The following is a 22,544-nucleotide window of genomic DNA, read 5'->3' on the forward strand; positions in this document are numbered from 1 at the left end:
TAATGCAGAAATTAAAACTAGGGAAATGTCAGAAAAGCAGAACCAACTGCCATACGAATGCAGCCAATAACTCAAAATATCGGAAGGGGAAAAGGCTGCTCCAGAGAACCGAGAAGAGGGTGTAAAGGGTGACCATCTGCATTCTAGGTAGCTGTGATAATGATTGTTTAAGAGGAATGTCTAGTATAGTTATCAAGGAGGAGGAGGAGATTTTCAGAAGCATGGAGTTTTCTTCCTAGCACACGGGTTAACAATGTCGAGACTCTGCTGGGCGATACTGAAAAGCCCCCAGAAAAGGCAACAGCCGTGCTCTGGATAAGCACAGCTTGAGTGAGCCCTACATAACAGAAACATCTTAATCCCTGGTTTCTAAGCAGAGCCCGTCCAAGAAAATTTGCTGAGTTAGGCAAAAGGCAAGAGAACATTGTTGTGCTTCTTGGGGGGGCTTTCCTATATAGACACTTGGGTGGCCGCTTTGACAACAGAGTGCTGGACCAGGTGGGCTCTTGGCTTGATCCAGCACGCTCTCCTTATATTCTTGAGAGAGAGAGACATAGCTCTGCTCTAACAGAGGAGAATATTGTGGGAGAGAAGCTAAGGGCCTGTTACTGCGGCCTCCCAGCGTAACGCTGCTTGAGGTGATCTCCAGAAGGTAGGGCCGTCCTGTCACAGCCGTGCTAGATTGCAGGTGCTTTCAGTGAATACATTTCAGTGAGTCCCAGAAGGTTGTGCTAGCCCCAAAGCCTCTTTGCATTCAAGTTCCACTCACAGACTTCCTGGAGGAATATGAGAACAAGATGCAACACTGAATGAGTCCTTGGCTTGTTACTGCAGTGAGACTCTTCTTACATTATTTAAAATCACATGTCCCCTATCATGACAGGGCAGGATACCGTCCATTGAACATGTGGAGATTAACCCATCAAACACTCATTCGTTACTGTTTCCAGGGTGAGAGCACTGTGCATTTCCTGTTCTACAAACAAAATGCCAGTGGCTGAAACTGTTTGAATTTCTGTACTGCTGCCACAGTCCACGAGGATATCTGCTTGCCTCTCTTTGTCAGCATTTTAGCATTGCCAGCTCAGGATTTCCGCTCTCCTTGACTTAGGAATCCAGATCAGGAATTTAGCTGCAGGGTGCCTAGGCTTCGTTTCACATAGTAAAAGGCTGGTACTTTGCAAATGAACCTTTGGCAAGTCAAAATAGGAATTTTCATCCTCAGAGCCCGGCACCAATCAAAATGGCACAGTTGCTTTAAATAGAAAGCTCCCATCCTAGACAACCTAACTTAGGGCTTAGCCGTACCAAAGGCAGATCTAGGAGCCACTGAAATTTGGGGTGCCAAGACCTGTCACACTTCCCTCTGCACTTTTCAGGCATGTTCTGTGTTTTAAAGCTCCGTGTCTGAGTGTCTTTTTTGCTCTGGAGCTTTCCCTGCAAAAACCCACTATTTAAAGCTGAATTGGAGCAAACAGCATTCTATGGAAATCCCAAATAAGGCTTGTTTTCCAGACCATTGATTATCTTGGCCGCCCTCTTCTACACACGTTCCATCCTTCTTAAATTATGGTGCCCAGAACTGGACACAGGACTCCAGGTGGCATCTGACCAAGGCAGAATAGAGTGGGACTATGACTTCCCTCGATGTGGACACTCGACTTCTGTTGATGCAGCCTAGAATAGCATTAGCCTTTTTTGCTGCTTCATCACACTTGATGACAGCTCCCAGTGGCTTCAGAGAGATGGTAAATGGCACCTAAAGATATTTCTGTCAGCTGTGTTAGGACCCACAGTCATGGAGGCTGGTCCATTGGGGCAAATGAGGCACTGGCCACCAAATGCCGTCTGCTTTCAGCCAGCCTCTCCCCACCTGCCTGTTTCCTTACATCCAGTGCAGCCAAGTGACTCTGCCTGTCATTGGTTCTGACCCCACCTGCTGGTGGTCGCAGCCACCACTTGCCCACAGGCAAGGCAGCCATTGAACTCTGTAGTTCTCCCGCTAGTTGAAAGCTGAGAAACTTTCACAGCCTGCTCTTTGTTCTGGATTAAATTGCAAAACAGGAGCATATTTTATGAGCATTTATTAGGGTTATTTTGTTTTGCTCTAATAATTCTGAAGCAATATTATCAAGATAGGCTAAACATTTGCCTCTTTGAATAAAGGGATTTGCACCCTTGGCATGCATACCTGGTACAGAGGAGCGTAGAACCAGTGAGTTGGCCACATATCAAAGCATTCCTGAAGTACATGTGCTTTGAAATGTGCGTGCTGGGTGGGCGGGGGGAGGGAATGACTTCTCTACCCTCCTTTGCCTAAAAATGGCACATCAACAAGCAAGAAACATTACAGCTCACTGTAATGGTCCTACTTTCCTGGTTATATACAGTACTGCAATGCTAAGGGGGGGGAGAATAAAAAGAATATTCATGTCTACACACCCCACTTTTAATTGTTATACTTGTATTGGACACAGAAAGATAATAACAGCCATGTTTAAAATGCGTTGCCTTTGACTTGTGGTGCCTTCTTCCACAGATGCTTTGGCTCACAACTCATTATGTACTTCTGTGACACTGGTCACTTCCAGACAAACTGTTTTTTGGGCATTCATCCTGCACTGTTTGTACAAAGTTTGCAGGGAAGTTATTCAGCCTTTGTTGTGCAGTCATTCTGATTTCCCCATTTCTGTGCACACGCCTGGCTCGTGTGTTCTGAGGAGAATTTGCAAAGGAAGACTTGATGTTAATTGGTTGTATAGCACAATCCGTGTTCATGATCCTTTGCAAATTATGAAAAGGAAGGTCCCTGCTACAAGGTGGTTACAGCCTATGGGCCCCTCTGCAGTATACATTTAAAGCAGGGTCATATGTACCACTTTGAACTGTCATGGCTTTCCCCAAAGAATCATGGGAACTGTAATCTGTCCAGGGTGGTGGGGGCTTTTAGGAGACCCATATCCCACCCCCCAATGTCCAGAAGGTTTAACAATCAACCCCTCTTCCCAGAGAACTCAGGGAAGTGCATCTCTTGAGGTGAATAGGGGTCTCCTATCAACTCTCAGCAGCCTTTACAAATGACAGTTCCCTTGATTCTTTGAGGAAAGCCATGGCTGTGGCCAAGTGGCCTGAGGTTCAGGATCAAATCATACCATATCACTTCCCCACAAAGAAATCAGAATGAATGCTCACTAAAGATGGAAAGATGTCAGATTCCCAATTTACACAGGGAGCTAAGTGACTAAATGCACACACCCTTAAGCAAGAAGGAGTTTGAAAGTAAAATTTTGGGCCTGCCAAAATGGAGCTCTTCTGCTGTTTTATTGATTCTTGTACACCACCCAGAAGATTTTGGTCAACAGGCAATCTAGAAATAAATAAAACTTTAGTCCAGACTTTTGAACATACTGTTTTTAAATGTAGCCCCTCCCTTATGTAGGATCACTTGTAATGACTTCTTTAAGCAGTAGTTTATAACTGAATGACAGTTGTATGGGACTCTTCCACATGACCTGTTTATTAAGTGTTCATCCTTATATATAGCCCAACGTGGTTATGTATAGTTATATGACGTTGCTGTTTATTGAGCAGCACTCATTTGGATTTGTTTGCATGGAGGTTATATTCATCGCCCAGTATCACCATCATCCCAGCCGTTCTAGTGCATTTTCCTGTTACTTTTCATAACATAAAAGCATTGGGGAGTTGTTTCATTTTTGAGAGTGGACTTGTTGCACGGGGGCTCCAAATCCACTTTAATTGCACAGCCTAAATTGGCTGGTGTACAATTTAATTATACGTATCTGCAAATTAGTGACACTCTGGAAGTGGCCATAAATCGTTAAATGACCCTAGTACCAGCAATGCAACAGACGTATCATTTTGCTTAACGAAAAGATGACTGCCTTGCATTGATTATTTGGTTATTACTATTGGGAACAACAACAACTACAGTGGTGCCTCGCAAGACGAAATTAATTCGTTCCGCAAGTTTTGTCGTCTTGCGGTTTTTTTCGTTTTGTGAAGCACGGTGTCAGGAAAGTTTTGGGAAAGCTTCAAAAATCACCAAAGTCTTTAAAAACCTCAAAAAAGGCTACCACACCGCGTTCTATGAGTTGCTCCTCGAAGTCAAGTCACAACTGTATTAACGGTGTTAAGAAAAAGGAAACAAACTTGCAAGACGTTTCCATCTTGCGAAGCAAGCCCATAGGGAAAATCGTCTTGCGAAGTAGCTCAAAAAACAAAAAACCCTTTCGTCTTGCGAGTTTTTTGTCTTGCGAGGCACTCGTCTTGCAAGGTACCACTGTATAGCAAATACACTTAAAATACACTGTATGTTTTTGCAGTTTTATCCTGAATGCTGCCAAAAGTGAAAATCTCCCCAGCAGCTGCCTTGCCTCTTAACAGAACTTAAGCATGCTGTTCCAAGAGACACTTACTGTGTGATTGCACCAACTATATTGTTGGTGGCAACCAGCTCAGACCTCACACACTGAGCTTAGCGGGTAGACTGAAATACAACAATATGCTTGATTAGCTTACTCCCAAGGGGAGAGGGAGTGCCCTAGCTATGCCTGGCATACTCTATGGCATTAACCCCTTCATGCATTAATAAGACATGTTGGTCATACCACATGTGTATCATTTATGCTGAGCACTAGTCATGTCTCATCTCCGTCATCTTTGTTTCAGGTGGATCAAGTTTGAAGAGAAGGTAGAAGAAGGAGGGGAGAGGTGGAGCAAACCACACGTGTCAACCTTATCTTTGCATAGCCTCTTTGAGCTACGCACTTGCCTGCAGACGGGTACCGTGATGCTCGATCTAGATGGCTACTCCTTGCCACAAATAATAGGTATGGACCTCAGATATGCAACTATAAGCACAATCCACTCAGAAGCTGCTGAGCAAATCAACGAGGCATTCGGAAGTTGCTGAGATTCTTGCATTGCAGGAGGTTTGACTAGATGACCCTGGGGTGCCTTCCAACTCTATGATTCTGTGATTCAACCCATAATGAGGGGTGGTGTCAGGACCATGAATTGTAATGTATTTCAGTCAATAGGAAGAGTCCTGCTAGATCAGGCCAAAGGGGACCCATCTAGTCCTTCATCCTATTCTCACCGTGGCCAACCAGGTGCGCCAATGGGAATCCTGCAGGTGGGGCCTGAGAACAGTGGTCCTCTCCCCACTGGCCTCGGTCCAGTATACCTGAAGGAGCGTCTCCACCCCCATCATTCTGCCTGGACGCTGAGGTCCAGCGCCGAGGGCCTTCTGGCGGTTCCCTCATTGCGAGACGCAAAGCTTCAGGGAACCAGGCAGAGGGCCTTCTCGGTAGTGGCGCCCGCCCTGTGGAACGCCCTTCCAGCAGATGTCAAAGCGATAAACAACTACCTGACATTCAGAAGACATCTTAAGGCAGCCCTGTTCAGGGAAGTTTTTAACGTGTGATATTTTACTGTATTTTTGGTTTTTATGGAAGCCGCCCAGAGTGGCTGGGGACACCCAGCCAGATGGGCGGGGTATAAATAATAAATTATTATTATTATTATTATTATTACTTGTCATTCCCAGCAGCTGATTTTCAGAGACATTCTGACTCAGACAGTGGAGCTAGAACATAATTGTGGCTATTATTATTTATTAAGCTTACTCGTCTCTATTTTTACAAAAGCAACTCAAAGTGACTCACAACAAGCAGTAGCTACTGATAGCTTTATCATCCATTTAAATGACTAGTCCAGTGCTTCCCGAAGTGGGCAATACTTCCCCCTCGGGTGCTGGGACAATCCAAGGGGCTAGTAGCCTGGGTGCAACTGGGGGGCACTGAATAAAAATAGAGGGGCGGAAAAAGCATAAAGAAACAAGAGAAGAAAATTTAGAAAAATCGTTCATACATGTTTCATCTATTGTGTAATGACACTTACCACCAGATCAGGCGCTGTTGCAGGATGGCAAAAAACGCCTCTCCTGGATCCATCGGTCCTGTTGGAGGCGTGGGGTTTGGCCAGGCTTGGGGGAACCCTTTTTGGCTTCCCTCAGGCCCGGGAAGTGGATTGCAGCTTGCCTGCCTATTTGGCCAATGGCAGGCGGATTGGACTGAGCCGGCAGGCTTCACTCCAGTCTGCCCCATGGGTTTTAATAAATAATTTTATAATTTCAAGCTTCAAGGTGCCTTATTTACAACAACATCTTTCTTTACTATGTTGTAGGACATAGGGAGAAACTAGAGATACATAAAAGAACAGAAATTTATCACTTTGTTTGCTTAAAGGAGATTTCCAGGGGGGGAATGAGTATTTTATTTTTTTCTGAAAAGAGGATTTTATTGTTTGCATGGCTGCAACCCTTTGTCCTCCGGAAGCAGCCATGGGCAGCAAACAACAAAGTAATAAAACAGTGCAATAAAAAAAAAAACTACTTAAAAAATTTAAAATAACAAAGAATATACTTTTAAAAATTAAAACGTTAGGAACATCTAAGTTAAAAAAACAAACTCAAACCAGTCACATACTGTCACAGCTAATAATTTCTAGGTTGCTAGGCGTTTTTCAGTCATCAAATTTCTGGGTGAATGGGAATGTGTTTATATCCCTCCTGCATGTTAATAGTGAGGCGGGCAAGCACACCTCAACCAGGATACTCCACAGATAGGGAACCACCACTGCCGCAAATAAGTCCCTGTCACGGGTCAGTAGGTTAGTGAAATCACTATCAAAGTAGCAAAATCCTGAGTTATCAGCCTGTATTTCTAGGAACTGGGTGGTCAAATATCTTTACCAACCATCCTAACACTCAGGAATCCATTCTAAGTGTGACTGTGAATGTACAAAAACACACACACATTTCTTAGTCTCTTGACATGCTGTTCATGCCAAATAGCCGATAGCTAGCTGGATGATAAGGGACGCGGGTGGTGCTGTGGGTTAAACCACAGAGCCTAGGGCTTCCTGATCAGAAGGTCGCCGGTTCAAATCCCCGCAACGGGGTGAGCTCCCGTGGTTCGGTCCCTGCTCCTGCCAACCTAGCAGTTCGAAAGCACGTCAAAGTGCAAGTAGATAAATAGGTACCGCTTCAGCAGGAAGGTAAATGGTGTTTCCGTGCGCTGCTTTGGTTCGCCAGAAGTGGCTTAGTCATGCTGGCAACATGACCTGGCAACATGTATGCCAGCTCCCTCGGCCAATAAAGCGAGATGAGCGCCACAACCCCAGAGTCGGCCAAGACTGGACCTAATGGTCAGGGGTCCCTTTACCTTTAGCTAGATGATAGATAGAAAGATAGATAGATAGATAGATGATAGATAGATAGATAGATAGATAGATAGATAGATAGATGATAGATAGAGATGATAGATGATAGAGATAGATAGATAGATAGATAGATAGATAGATAGATAGATAGATAGATAGATAGATAGATAGATGGCTAGATGGATGGATAGAGCCTTATTTGGCACTAACAAGGCTTATGGCAGTGACTTTCCCCCTCCTCCTGCGGCATCAAGGATTGTCACAGTTAAGTGCACGACCAGGGGTGGGGTGGGGTGGCCCTGCAGACCAGTAACATGTATGATATCTCCCTCCCAGATGATGTCATTGAGAAGCAGATAGAAGACGGCCTGCTGAAACCAGAACTGCGCGAGAAAATAAGCTACGTGCTCCTGAGAAAACACCGTCATCAGACCAAGAAACCCATCCACCGATCCCTGGCAGATATTGGCAAATCCGTCTCAAACACAAGTGAGTGCAGGTTGCCCAGCTTGCCATTCTGCACAGGCAAGGTGGAAGAGACACATTTGCAGTGGTAGTATAGACAGAGGTTCACCCTGGGTGCATTCCCACACATAGTTGTATTGTTCTTGTTGTTTTGGCATTTGTGTCCCACCTTTTCCCCCAAGGTGGCATACATGGTTCTCCTCATTTAATCTCCACAGGTAAAGGTAAAGGACCCCTGGATGGTTATGTCCAATCCTATGAGGGAGGTTGGGCTGAGAGGGAGTGACTGGCCCAAGGTCACCCATTGAGCCCCGTGGCCGAGTGGGGATTTGAACCCTGCTCTCCCAGGTTCGATTCTGACACTCTAACCACTGCTCCACACTGGCTGCTTCATATCCAGAATCATAATGTAGGCAATGTATAGAAACATGCCACAAATTAGGTAGAGTGAGGCAGCTGCCTCAGGTGGCAGATGCTGGGGGGTGGCCGTGAGGTGTTAGAAGAGAGAGATGTCCATGCCAAATGCCCGACCACCCTACGCTCCCTTAAGCAAGCCTGCTGCACTCAGGGGAGGACACTGCCCTGTCAATGGCGCCCGTCCAATCAGCTTTTTGGTCTATGGAATAGGGAGAGGTGCCATCTTGTCCTTCACCTCAGCCAGGAAAATGGTTTTCATGGAGTTGCATGCCCATCCGAAAACAGAGGCACTGAGGCAGTGATGAACAATTATTTTGTTCATTGTCTCAAAAAGAAAAATGCAAAGTGTAACTTTTCCAAGGTGTCAAGCTGATCCTCTCATTTCCAATCTTCTTTCTTCCTGTTCGCAGATCGTAGCCCTGTCCGGAGTCCAGCTGCAGGGGCCAGCTTTCATCGTTCGTCAGAAGATCTCAGGATGAGGCAGAGCGCAAGTTATGGGCGATTACGTGAGTTTCCTTCCAGTTCTTCCTGTCACAGAATGGCAGGAGAGAACTCAGCAGGCAGGGAGCAACTTACTGTGGCAACCCCATGTCCTGGCACTCGGAGGAAGGCCCTGGCGTCCTTGTCCTGATACACTTCTGCACAGGCGCATGTCACTGTAGTACCAGAATAGCAGGATGATGGAGGAAAGCCATGATTTCTGGTGCTGAGCATGAGACCAGGCGCAGTGAATTTCCTTCAATTAACCACACCAGTTGTGATGTTTGAAACACCTTTCACTTGGTCAGAATAACTGCAGCTGCTGGGGAACCACAAAAGTGGAGTCCACGGGCTTGTAAATTGCACAGGCTTATATGGAGGCATTTCCTTGACTGAGCTTTACTAGTACATATAAATTAATTCACATAACTAGCAGAGGTTACAGTTAGATAACTAGGCCTTATCAGGCAGAGCAAAAGTAGCATCTCAGGTGCAGAGAGGAAGAGCAGGGCCATAAAACTCATCAGAAAATTCCTTCACACATCTTCAAGGACCACTTTTTCCTTTCTTTCAATATCCCCTCCTCAACATGGTTTTGACACTTTCTTTTTAATGCCTGTATATTGTAAGCTATCTATGTATACGTTTTCTGCCACATATGCAAATTGGTGGTAACAATGAATGTGTTGCAGAAAATGTGGTTGGAGGTCTTCTTGGGCTATGAAGGGATTGTATGAATATACTCAGCTCCCCAAATCAATCTTCATTTATAGCAGGGGTCTGCAACCCGCGGCTCCGGAGCCGCATGTGGCTCTTTTACACCTTTGCCGCGGCTCCGGGGTGGATACTAGCGAGGGGAGGGGGCGCATTGTGCACCCCGACACTCCCCACTGTGGCGGGCGCTGTACTGGCTGTGATGTTGCATGGGGGCGGTGCGTGTGTTAGTCACGCAGCGTCCCGACGTCACCTTCCCGCCCGCCCGCTACATTGTAAGTGGCATGTACGCTGGTCACTGCATTGAAAGGGGGCATGTACGCTGGTCACTGTTTTGAAGGGGAGTGAAGAACACACACAGAAAAAAAAGGTAACTTGTTAATTTAACGTTTATTTCTATGAGGAGGAGTAATTCTGAGGGGTCAAACAAAGAAATAATAAAAAAGTGAGAAAAAAGTTATTTTTATAATGACGAGTTTTGCGGCTCCCAGTTTTTTTTCCCCTTCGGAAACGGGTCCAAGTGGCTCTTCTTCTCTTAAAGGTTGCAGACCCCTGATTTATAGCCTGCCCTGATTCTATCTAGTTTGAGAAACTTTGTGGTGGTATACTCAGGGTTGGGTTGTAGCGGCTTCTTGGTGAAGAAATCACATCAAGGACAGACAACATAAAAGTCTGAATCTCTAGACAGAATTTCCAGAAACTCAGCTCTCAATTTTTTTAAAAAAATTAATAAATTATATTTTATCATATATGGGTGCATAATGTGTTTACTCCTTTAGGCCATGCACAAAGCAGAAGCATGAACGACATCACAGATACACCAAGCACAGATCAGGTAGGAAATCCCAAACACTAAAATCTTTTCTTTTAGGTTCCCAAGCCCCAGGACCAAAGGTCAGCCACGAATGTAGTCACTGGCTTCCCGAAATGAAAACCAGTTGCAATGTGTGTTCCTTGTCACAATAAAACAAACTTGAAATTGTTTTCAGAACTTCTCATTGCTGTGCAGGATGTCCCTCTTGTGAAGAATTCATTACAGTGGTCTTCACATGTCTTAAACATTAATGTCTTAAAATTAACATTTTAATTTTAATGTTGTATTTTATTTTTGTTTTTAAGTTGTAATCATCTTGTTTTTATTATTGTTTGTAAGCCGCTCTGAGCCCGGCCTTCGCTGGGGAGGGCGGGGTATAAATAAAAATTATTATTATTATTATTATTATTATTATTATTATTATTATTATTATTAAAATATGTGAATCCATTTGTTTCCAAAGTAGAGGTGTCTTGTTGTCCATGGTAAGGACCGGCTCCGCTGTGCAGCAGCAGCAGCAGGGTCACGTGGCCTGCTTTCAACAGCATCAGAAGGATGGCAGGAGGAGGGAACAGGTTAAAGCTGGAACCTCTTTCTGAAAGGTGCAACAAAACAAGTTCAAATTTAAAGATGAATCTGTGAAATTTGCACTTTCTGAAACACTGAGAAAACCAAAACGCAGTCATCCTTTAAAATTTGCACTTACTGTATTCAAATTTTGCAGTGCAATTCTCCAATCAATTGGTCTGTTCAAAAATGAATATATTAGGGGAATGTGTGCATGAAAGTTAAAATATTCAGAAAAATAATGTACAAAACTGCATCATATTAAGAAAATTGCTTGCAAAAATGCATTTTAGTCAAAAACTGCCAACAAAAATATTATTGGGATAAATTTGCACCAAAATGCTCATGAATTTTCATGAAAATTAAATAATAATAATAATAATAATAATAATAATAATTGCAAGTTGCTGCAGAAATCTGGATAACATAATTTATGGTTTGGAAAAATAGGAACTGAGAGAACCCGAACTGACAGATTCCCTCCCCCCCCATCCCTTTTCATCCTAATGGGGAGGGGGGATTTGGAGTTCACTTTTGAGCCGCCATGTCCATTGCATTGGGAGTGGTGGCGGTGGCAGCTTGAGCATTCAGTAGGAAGCGCTGGCAGCTGGCAGGGCTAGTGACAGGAGTTCGTGAAAGGAATGGATGTTCTGAGGAATGTAAATTCAAATGACATTTCTTTCAGAAGCTACCTCCAACATTGCTCCGATGAAAATAGGGACGTCCTGTTCTATTATTGTGGTTGTGGTTGTTGTCATACCTCACCCTTCTGATTGGGTTCCTCCAGTCACTCTGGGCAACTTCCAACATACCGCATTTTTTTGCTCTATAAGACTCACTTTTTCCCTCCTAAAAAGTAAGGGGAAATGTGTGTGCGTCTTATGGAGCGAATGCAGGCTGCGCAGCTATCCCAGAAGCCAGAACAGCAAGAGGAATTGCTGCTTTCGCTGTGCAGCGATCTCTCTTGCTGTTCTGGCTTCTGAAATTCAGAATATTTTTTTTATTGTTTTCCTCCTCCAAAAACTAGGTGCGTCTTGTGTTCTGGTGCGTCTTATAGAGCGAAAAATATGTTATATAAAAACATTAAAAAACACTAAACATTTTTTTAAAAAAAAAACCTTCCTATACAGGGTTTTGGCAGAAATTCAATAGGGGCAGCATGAAAAAGCTTTGCCTGAGAATCATAGAATTTTAAAATTGGAAGGGACCACGAGGGTCATCTAGTCCAACCCCCTGCAATGCCGGATTATTTTTGCCCAACATGGGGCTTGAACCCACAACCATGAATTAAAAGTCTCATGTTCTACCAACTGAGCTATCCCACACAACTAATGCCAAATTCTCTCAAAGGCACTGGCGGCAGGGGGCAGAAGTACTGCTTTGGGGTCACCTCCCTAGTTCTGCGCAGTAAGGATTTGTTTTGACACAAAGGGAAGGGCTGTAGCAGCACATCTGTGGCAAAGCACCTGTTTTGCATGATGCAGAAGGTCCTAAATTCCATCCATGGCATCTCTAGGTGTGGCTGAGAGAGATCCATCAGAAATCCTGGAGAGCCTCTGCTAGTGAACTCCAGACGATTGCTCTGACTCGGTATCTGGCAGCTTCTGAATGCAAGTTCACGTCTCCTGCTTGAAACGTGGGTGTGGGGAGGGTTAACCTGAAGGCATGCAAAGTATTTTGCTCCCAAAAGAACACTGGTCTTAATCAGCCTAGTAGGGCCACTACAAAGGGACTTTTACATGAAGTTTTACATGAAGCTTAGAGGTTGCTCCTAACTCCTGCTCTCTGCTTATTCCAAAAGCTTTGTTGGCTTCTTTTCCATTATGGATTTAAAAGATTAGTAAAAAGGGGGGGTGGCAGCAGTGGGTAGGAGGGAGAGCTTTCTGCCTTACTCACATGCCTCTCCTCATGCCAGCATATAGATTATAATAAACCTCAGCCTGAAGTTTATTGAGCCTTTTTAGGCTAATAATAATGAAACAGCCAGAAAAGGACAAAAAGAGTCTTGGGCATGGATCTGTTAAGTGAGGTTTCTATCCTCCACTACATCCATATCTTGCTCTTCTGCTGCAATCAATGTTTGCAAAGAAGAAAGAATTCCACAAAGGTGTTTTATCAAAAGCTGAATTCTCCTTCCTACAGAAGTAATAAGATCAAATAAGTGCTCTCCTTCTTTGTATCTCAGCACCCTTCGTGGAGGGGGGATTCCTGGATCCCAAGATCCAAATTGGGAGCAAGATCCAAGTTGGGAGAGAACCCCAGTGGAGCATTAAAATCACAAAATATGCATCCAAGTGTGGAAATCTAGGCTGTTAGACCTTTAGAATATGCTCCTTCAAGTTCCTACCAAAGTTTCCCTGTTTCCCCAGCATAGGAAAAAGATCACATGTATGGTAAATTTAAAATGGTTTACTTACTAACTCTCCAAAGGCCAGGTTTATGTGCTTTTCCATACAGCATTCAGAAAAAGTTGCACAGGCAGTAAAACTTAGCTTGCTTAGAAAGTGGTAAAAGTTCCTAAACTATTGGTATAGGAACTCAAGAGAGGCTGGTTAAAGCCATGTGGCTGGCAGGAGCAGCTCAGAACTCCTCACACACCAAAGTTCACGTGTATACTGTGAGAACAAAGGCTTGAATACCTAGTTCCTCCCAAGATAAGGGGAAGTGGTCATAGCTAAGCCTGGCAGGACAGCTTACTCTTATGGTATTAACGCCTTCATACATTAATTAGACTTAAGCATGTTGGTTATATGAGGCTGGTTATCCCACACATTTTATGTTTACTTATGGGATATGTGATCAAGATGATGAACTTAGCATAGCATTAATAAAAAAATTCCTTCCAGTAGCACCTTAAAGACCAACTAAGTTAGTTCTTGGTATGAGCTTTCGTGTGCATGCACACTTCTTCAGATAGCATTGCGGTTTAGAGTACAAGCTTCTTCAGATAGCATTGCGGTTTAGAGTACAAGCATAGCATTGCGGTTTAGAGTACAAGCTATGAGAACTTGTAAGACACTGAATCATGTTACTCAGCTATGAGCTCACTTAGTAGCCCTGCTTAATAATAATAATAATAATAATAATAATAATAAATTTATTATTTATATCCCGCCCTCCCCAGCCGAAGCCGGGCTCAGGGCGGCTAACAACAATCAAATAATCAAACAATCAAATAATCCAACATTCTAAAAACATTTCATTATAAAAATTAATTAAAAGCAAATTAATGGCAACCGTTAAGCAACATTCCGTGCAGGTTGCCAGAGGAGGGAGTCAGGCTGGGCCCTGACCAAAGGCCTGGTGGAACAACTCTGTCTTGCAGGCCCTGCGGAAAGATGTCAAGTCTTACCATAAAGCACCAATGCTGCAGCAAGCAAAGGCTCCAGCAGCTCAGTCAGCTGCTTGTGGCTGGAAAGCCAGACAGGATGTTTGTGACTGTTGCCATGGAAACAAAGGGGCAGTCCAATCTGTACTGAGCACCGGATGTTAGCTCAGTGTGTGTGTGTCATATGACCCGTACTGGAAGTACATGGGTGGAGTTTCTTCTTGCTGTTGTCGAGTGCAGACATGTTTCTCTGTACTGGTATGAGAGACAGAAATAAAGGATGTAAATAGTTTTCTGTCTGCTTCTTTCCCCTCTTGGGGGACACCAAAGGGGAGAGATGATGAACGGTGTGTTCCTCTCACACATCTGAGATGAATCGCCGAGACCTCGCCTGCTTATCAGCAGAGTGGAGACGCGGGGAGGTAGACAGGAATATCTGCCGGTGCCTACGCTGTGGCACATTCCTCTGACCCAGGCAGAATTCCAACACTGGCAGCCTTCGGATGGTTGCTGTTTTCTTCGATCCATCGGACATCTGTATGAGAGGCTGGTGAAAGGTCCTCCTCTGCTCCATGGAAGCCTGATGTGAGAGGCTGATTCTCTGCAGCCAGAAGCTGACCAGAAGAAGCTGACAGCAAAGCCGATGCTCAAGGTATGAGACTTTTAAGGGCTTAAAAGAGTGAATGCAGATTGATTCATTCTCTGCTTCACGGAGAGCGTGTGTGGGAAAGCAGCTCCAACTTAGAAGAGGCCTGCATACCAGGCATTTTTGTGGTTTCCTGTCCAAGGAAAGGAATGTGCTGTTGCCTAGCAACGTCCTTCAGAAGGCTGTGCCTCAGAGAGGAGAAATGGAAAGTTACTCGAGAGGGCTGGACAGTCAGTTTTGTTATGACTAGGTCCTCACGAACTGGTGGAAGGGACTTTCCAACGCAGCCAGTGTCAGAGTTGCCAGGTGTCAACAGTGTAAACAAGCCAGCTATTGGATTTTAGAGGCTTGTGTTTTAGAGTCAATGCAAGGACTCAAAATGGATGCCAAGAAGGGGGGAGGTTTGCCTTCTCCACCCCTCCTGACCAATGACAATTATTCATCTTGGTCTGTAAAGATGAAGGCCCTGCTGCAGAATCAGAGACTGTTTGAGGTGATTGAGAATCCCATCCCTGCAGCACCAACGCGTGCTTGGGAGTCACAGAATGTGAAGGCTAGGACTGCTATAATTCTGTGTGTGTCAGACTCGCAGCTTGTGCATATACAGCATTTGGAATTTGCGCAAGAGGTTTGGAACGCGCTGCGTACAACGCATCAGAGAGATGCTGGTTCTTCAGCGTTGTTGTATTTTGAGAAGTTGACCAATCTGAGATTAGCGCCTGATGGAGATGTTCAAGCGCACCTGACAGAGATGAAGTTTCTGCGTCAACAGATGGTAGAACGCAATTTTCGTCTACAGGAGGAAGTGTTTTGCTTCATGATGATAAACAGCCTGAACCAGACTTACAAGGTTGTTGCCAGTCAGCTTGGTTCGCTACCTGCTCAGCAGCTAACCGCGGAAAGAGTCTGTGCCGTCGTCCTGAACGAACACGACAGACTTGCTGCACTGGAAGTGAAAGACAGAGGGAGGCAAGAACAGAGTTCGAATCTTCCCACTGCTGGTGATGCCGTAGCATTGAGTGCTGTCCGATGCTACAATTGTGGACAGACTGGGCATCTACAGCGGAACTGTAGGCAGCCAAGACAGTCAAAAGGAGCCAAGAACAGCTCTACGAAACCTGAGGCGTCAAGCAAAAGCCGTACCAAGTGCCAGGTGAAACCTGCAAAGGCGATGATGGCGAAAGGAATCACGCCAGATGTTGGGAACGCATTCATAATCGATACCGGTGCCACGAAGCATCTCTGCCCACACAGAGGACTGTTTTCGACGTTGAAGAAGCAAAGCTTCACTGTGAAACAAGCCAACGGTCAAGAACTGGAAGCGACCGGAATTGGAACTGTGTATCTTGAGAGTCTGAACTTGACTATAAGCGATGTTTACCTGGTTCCAGAACTGAAATTTAGTCTGCTGAGTGCTTCGCAGATTGCAAAGAAGGGACTAAAACTGTACTATGATGCTAAAAGATGCAAGATCTACAAAGATGGAGAACTGTTTCTTACTGCCAAAGAGAAAGATGGACTGTATTTGTTGACTTTTGATCAAAGTGATTATATGAAATGTAATACTTCTGATTCTAACGATTTTTCTCTTACAGGTCTGACCACCAACAAGGACACCAAGAAGGTGGCTAAAAAGGTCGACAGAGCGTTTCAGCGGGTGTATGCTGATGTGATTGGTCCCCTAGAACCATCTAGAGGCGGTGCAAAATATTACCTTTTGTGTGTCGATTGTTACACTAATTATTCTTGGGTTTACTTGATGAAGAAACCGCAGGAAACTTTAGAAAAGTTTCAGGAGTTTTGTGACAAGGTTAAAAGTATGCATGATGCTAACATTGATTGTCTTTTCACAGATGACAAGCCAGTTTTTCTTTTACAGGATTTCCAGAGGTTCCTGGATGAGAAAGGGATAAGACACAAACTTGCTAGTTCCGAAGAAGCATGGAAGAAATGTGTCTGTGTAAAAGTGAACAAAGAATTGCAAAAAGGGATGCATGCGCAATTGCTAAGTTCACATTTGCCACATGATTATTGGGCTGAATCTTTAGCGTCCTATCTTCATGTGTGGTTGAGGAAAGTCTCAACAGAGTTGGGATGTTCTCCTTTTGAGAAACTGTTCAATAGAAAACCTTCTGTTGCCTATTTCAAGGTTTTCGGGTCTCATGTGAGAACAGAAGCTCCAAATGGGGTAAAGAATGCCAGAGGCATCTTTGTGGGTTATGAAAAAGGTCTCTACAGAGTAATTTTGTCTGAATCTGGTCAGGTGATTCTCACAAAATTTCTAGAGAGTGCTCCTGAACAGGAGAGAGTGATTGTTCACACTTTTTCTACAGAGGATTCTGATGATGATTCTGATGATGAGTTTGATCTCATTGAGTTCAGTGGTACTGATGATGACAGCGATAGCTCAGACAGCTCAGTTGTCACAGTCATTGAGAGGAAATCTCAAATAATGACTAGACCCTCAGAAAAGGAGGATGAACCACTGATTAAGCTTACTACTGGTTCTTCAGAGAGTTCAGAGGCTGAACCAGAAAGCAGAGAAGAGCAGCAGCTCTTACGTAGGTCTGAGAGAGCAACGAAGGGTGTACCACCCAAGAGGTATTCAAAGGAGTTTGCTAACCTAGCATATGTTGCTGTTGTAAACGATCAAGGACAGATTGAAGCTGTGTCTGAGTCAGAGACAAAGGCACAACAGAGAGTCGTCAACCAAGGAAATGTAAAGTCACACAACCAGAGAGGTACATTGGTAAAACCAGTGGCGGGTAGTTCCAAGGGTGGAACTGAAACAACAGGGGAATGTTATAAGTATAACAACTGTTTGTTTTCTTCTCTGGATGACGCTTTGCTCGCAGCACGCATTGATACTTTAGGGGGAGGATGTTACCATAAAGCACCAATGCTGCAGCAAGCAAAGGCTCCAGCAGCTCAGTCAGCTGCTTGTGGCTGGAAAGCCAGACAGGATGTTTGTGACTGTTGCCATGGAAACAAAGGGGCAGTCCAATCTGTACTGAGCACCGGATGTTAGCTCAGTGTGTGTGTGTCATATGACCCGTACTGGAAGTACATGGGTGGAGTTTCTTCTTGCTGTTGTCGAGTGCAGACATGTTTCTCTGTACTGGTATGAGAGACAGAAATAAAGGATGTAAATAGTTTTCTGTCTGCTTCTTTCCCCTCTTGGGGGACACCAAAGGGGAGAGATGATGAACGGTGTGTTCCTCTCACACATCTGAGATGAATCGCCGAGACCTCGCCTGCTTATCAGCAGAGTGGAGACGCGGGGAGGTAGACAGGAATATCTGCCGGTGCCTACGCTGTGGCACATTCCTCTGACCCAGGCAGAATTCCAACACCACAGGGCCCTAATCTTGTGACAGAGTCTCTTAAGATGCCAGTTCTGATCACATCTGACCTCCTGACTGCTGAGTTGCTGCTGCTTACGGGGAAGGAGAAGAGGAAGCGGGAGATGGCCGGGAGGCTGGCACCATCAGAGTCAACCCAACACTCCTGCCAACGCCTTTGCACTTGTTCTTTGTAAGCAGCAGTGACTCATCTGTTTGGATGGATGTCCCCAACACACCACCCGCTGCTGGCTGGAAGAGACCCTTGTCTGGGATCCTGGTGAGCGGCTGTCAGTCAGTGTTGGCAGTGTTGAGTTAGATGGATCAATATAAGGCCGTTTCCTTGTTCCTAAAATATGAATATACTGTGATGTTCTGTGGTGGGCATATGGGGAGGACTTAGCAAGGGAAGTGGTGGGTGCTTATACTGTCAAGTTCTGGCACTCTGGATTAATTCCATACTCTTCAGGCACAGTCCATGGGGATGTTCTGCCACTGAAGCCCCACTGGATTTAATGACAGCACAGTAGAACTTCCCAATGAACCACTAAAATGGATTTAATTCTGCCTATACCAATATGGCAGCCTCCAGAATTTTGAACTACAACTCCCATCAGCCCTAGCCAGTACAGCTGTGCTCCCCTAAGCATCCACATCTTATGATTTTGCTGGCTGGGGCTGATGGGAGTTGTAGTCAGGTCAGGCCAATTTAGGATAATTATTGCAATGACACTACAGCCACACGGTCTACCTTCAGTAAGGATGGATCTGTCAGTGTCACTGTTCTGTTTCCCAGTTTTCCAATCTTAAATTCAGTTCTCCACATTTTGCAGCAATTTGTGAATTTATTTATTTTTAAACACTCATGACAATTGATCAGCATTTTACTGCAAATGTCTTCTAATAAACAGTTTCATATGCAGTTTTGACTAAAATATGCATTTTTGCAAGCAATTTTCCTAATATAATGCATTTTTGTATGTTATTTTCACGATATCTTCATGTTTGTGCATACTTTCCCATAATATGTGCATTTGTCTCTGTTAAATATGATTTCATTTGACAATATTTATAGTTTCTTTTTTGTTTTCCTTTAAAAAAATATTTTTATTAACAATTTTAACAATAAGAACAACAAACAGAAACTGTAAACACCAAAACTGGATTTCCCATAGTAGTAACATAGTACATACACAGTAACCAATTTGGTGTTAAGCCAATTTAACATGCAAAATCAAAATATGTGCATTTTTGTAAACATTTTTTGGTTGGAGAACTGAATTGCACAGTTTTGATAAGTGTGAATTTCAAATGACAGCTGTTTTTCAGTTTACACATTGTTTCAGAAGGTGTGGATTTGATAGGTTCAGCTTTAAATTCATGCTGAATCAAATTTCTTCTCCATCCCCAACATTCGGTAAAAATACCGAGAATCAAAACTAAGATGGCTGGAACCCAGTCTCCAGGAACATTAAATAAGTACAAAGCTAGGCTTTCAAGAGGTACAGCTACCAAACAGATTAAAATTAAGTAAATTGGCATAATGGCTAATAAATAAAAATACTCTCAATAGAGGATGTACTAACCACATCACTGAGCGACTTTAGCATTTGTCGAGGGCAGCATTTACTGCTGTAGAATCTGAGGGGTGAATAATATGGAACTGGGTAAACATTGAGGGTAATACCCGGAGGTAGCCGCCTGCCTCTGCCAGTTACCCAGTCCCAGCTGGGGGGGGGGCGTAGCCAGGAGAGAGTTGGCCAGGTAAGGGGAGAGATCGACCAGCCCACACAACAGTGGGCGAAACTTACCTGGGAGTTCTCAGTCGGCTCCAGAGCTTCTCCCACCTTGCCCTCCCACAGTTAAGCCTTCTTTTGCAGGTTGACCTCTTCTCCACAGGTGCGCAGGCGCTGCTATGTTACAGTTGCTGTTGAAGGGCCAGAAATGATTTTTCCTGCATTGGCAGGTTTTGCCTTCCCCATAGCAAAACCTCACAACTTTGGCGGTTTCAGGCCTTGGGCGGAATCCTTTAGTCTATCTTCCCTAAATTGGGGATGGCGGTGATCTCAGAGTTCCCCGTTAAAGGGGTTGTTTTGAGGGGAGGCATTGGCCATACGCTGTTAAGTTGTCATGAGGGGTGGGTTCTCTGCTTGAACAGACGTTCTCCAGAGCCAACCCAATCCCCACACATTCTGAATAACCCTGATGTTCCCCAGATCCCTGGCCGGGGACTGGGAGGGATAAACGCCCAATGCCTGAGCTAAGGTCTCCCTACATCTGAAGTTTTAATTAAGTGGCCAAATTTTAATCCCATAACACGTTGCCTTGAGTCATTATTCCACGCATGTGTCGCCCAGGGTCAGGGGGGTCTCCGCCTGTCCGCTCAAATGGAAATTACCACAGATCCAACTGCAGCCACATTGTGAGTGTTAAGAGTCCCAGGCGGATTCTAAGTGACGTGTTTCCCCAGCTGGCAAGGAGTTTGCTCTTGCTTTGACTCAGGCAGAAAGAGACAAACCGAAAGAAGGGCATCACTGATTGTTATGTACTGATGTTCTCACCCTGGGCCAGCAGGGGGATACTGTAGATAGTTATGCAAATGAAGGATCGAAAGTGACATTCAGTGATTGGATAGTTTGTATGCAAATGAAGGATCGAAAAGTGACGTTCTGTGATTGGATAGTTTTAGAAAGTTGCAACAGTTACAATTGTTCTGGAGCTCTATATAAGCAGGCTGACTGAGCTCCTCAGTTTAGTTCTGTTCCAGCTTACAAATAAAGAGCTGCTTTGGAAGAATCGCTATGTCATCTAATATGTTCTCCCACAACTAAACACTGATCTTTAGAGAAATGCTTTTGTTTTTCTCCCAGCTCAAAAACAAATTCATTAAGAAGATCCCCAAAGATGCTGAGGCCTCCAATGTCCTTGTGGGAGAAGTGGACTTCCTGGACAAGCCGTTTGTAGCGTTTGTCCGGCTCATTCAGTCGACCATGCTGGGTGGAGTGACAGAAGTGCCTGTCCCAACGAGGTAGGTAGATGATTAAAAGGAGGATTGTGGCCCTGCCCCCGCCCAGCCCTACAAAAAAAGTCAACGGCGGGGGGAGAGGATGGCTGAAAGCAAGGCCTTCAGAAGGAACGCCTTCTGCCCCTGAATATGTCTGCCACTTGGACACCATCCCATGAAATTACACGCTTTTGCTGGGATTCGTTTTGATGAGCATTCTCAACTCTGCTTCCATTTTTCTTAATTTTATTTTGCTACATGTATATTTATCCCCGCTTTTTGTCATCACTGCACCCAAAGCAGCAAATACACAGTTTGCAGGCAGCCATCCAACTGTACACTGACCAAGCCCAGACCTGCCAAATATTTGCATTTAGCAGAAAAATGACCCATCAGGAGCTACTGGTTTTATTTCCCAAAACTATAGGCACAGATAATTTTTTCTGTGCTATTGAATTAAATCTCAGGTAATTGATGCAGCTACAAGCAATAGTAATTTCTGCATTATGTGACTGTAACTGGCCCATTGTATGTACAAAACATCAAGGTAATGTTTCTAAGTACATCTAGACAGCAATAGTGAAATTAGCCTGCATTATAGTCCCATTTTGGCAGAGCAAATCTGTCTGAACAATACAACTTGCATGTTAACTATTGAAAGGAAAATAACACCCAAGGAGTTCAAGATGTTTTAATTCATTAGGAGAAGTCTGGGATAGAAGCCTCAAAAGGGCGCAATAGATAGAAACTGTTTTGCCTAGTACAGCCTTCCCTGATTTGTGTGGGAATGTTCTGGGGTGCAGGAGAGGATATATTAACTAATTATATCCTTATCCAACTTGTGCTAACAAGTTCCCAAAATATCAGCAGAGTTTATAGACATTCCCCTTTTAGTTCGCAACGGTAACGCTTGCACAGGTTCGCTAGAACCTCTATAATAATTACTCTGGTAATTTCCCCTTTTGTTCCCTCTTAAAATACAAGACACAACACAGTCTCTATAAAAGTATAAAAGAGTTTACTCACGTTCTGTTCACAACATGATCCCAGAAGGCAGACAGGCTTAAAAAGGTTACATATACTTAGAATCTATCTTGTTGCAAGATAGCCCTTATCTCCTCTCTTGGCTGAGAGCCAAGAGAGCATCTTTAGATGTTTCCTCATCGAAGGAAAATGGCAGAGAGAGAGAGATGGCTGCCTGCCCTGTGCTTTTGTCATTACCTGCACAGGTGAGGCCACACCCACCTCTGGTCACATGCGGAGGAAGTCCGCCCCCAGGAAGTTTACCTGCTTGCTGGACAGACATCCCTCCCCATGTTCTAACATGTACACTCTAGGAATGTTGTCATTGACTGCTCCTGTGTTTACATCCCACAATTTGGTGCCCTCCAATTCTCATCAGCCGCAGCTGATCAGCCCCAGTCCTAAACAGCATGTTGGGAGACACTGAAGTAGCCTAACTGTCATTTAAGCTGGGAGCAGCACAGTGAGATGGCTTGCATATCATCATTCATGCTTCA

General features: G+C 44.4%; 1 protein-coding gene and 1 long non-coding RNA gene across 2 annotated transcripts in view; one reads left to right on the forward strand and one right to left on the reverse strand.

Annotated features, from left to right (window-relative positions):
* Window positions 1-22,544, forward strand: part of SLC4A5 (solute carrier family 4 member 5) — an 87,801-nt gene that overhangs the window by 30,615 nt on the left and 34,642 nt on the right. Inside the window, exons 5-9 of the mRNA XM_083514168.1 lie at window positions 4,693-4,853; window positions 7,585-7,737; window positions 8,541-8,636; window positions 10,104-10,159; window positions 20,891-21,048. Of these exons, the coding sequence (XP_083370294.1) occupies window positions 4,693-4,853; window positions 7,585-7,737; window positions 8,541-8,636; window positions 10,104-10,159; window positions 20,891-21,048 (624 nt within the window). The remainder of the gene's footprint in view (window positions 1-4,692; window positions 4,854-7,584; window positions 7,738-8,540; window positions 8,637-10,103; window positions 10,160-20,890; window positions 21,049-22,544) is intronic.
* On the reverse strand, window positions 10,609-13,231 carry LOC310712020. The gene is made up of 3 exons (XR_014528734.1): window positions 13,123-13,231; window positions 12,172-12,330; window positions 10,609-10,733 (listed from the first exon to the last, which is right to left on the reverse strand). It is a non-coding gene; the product is annotated as an uncharacterized lncRNA (long non-coding RNA).

The sequence above is a fragment of the Podarcis liolepis genome, assembly GCF_965112155.1.
Source record: "Podarcis liolepis genome assembly, chromosome: 7".
Taxonomy (NCBI): domain Eukaryota; kingdom Metazoa; phylum Chordata; class Lepidosauria; order Squamata; family Lacertidae; genus Podarcis; species Podarcis liolepis.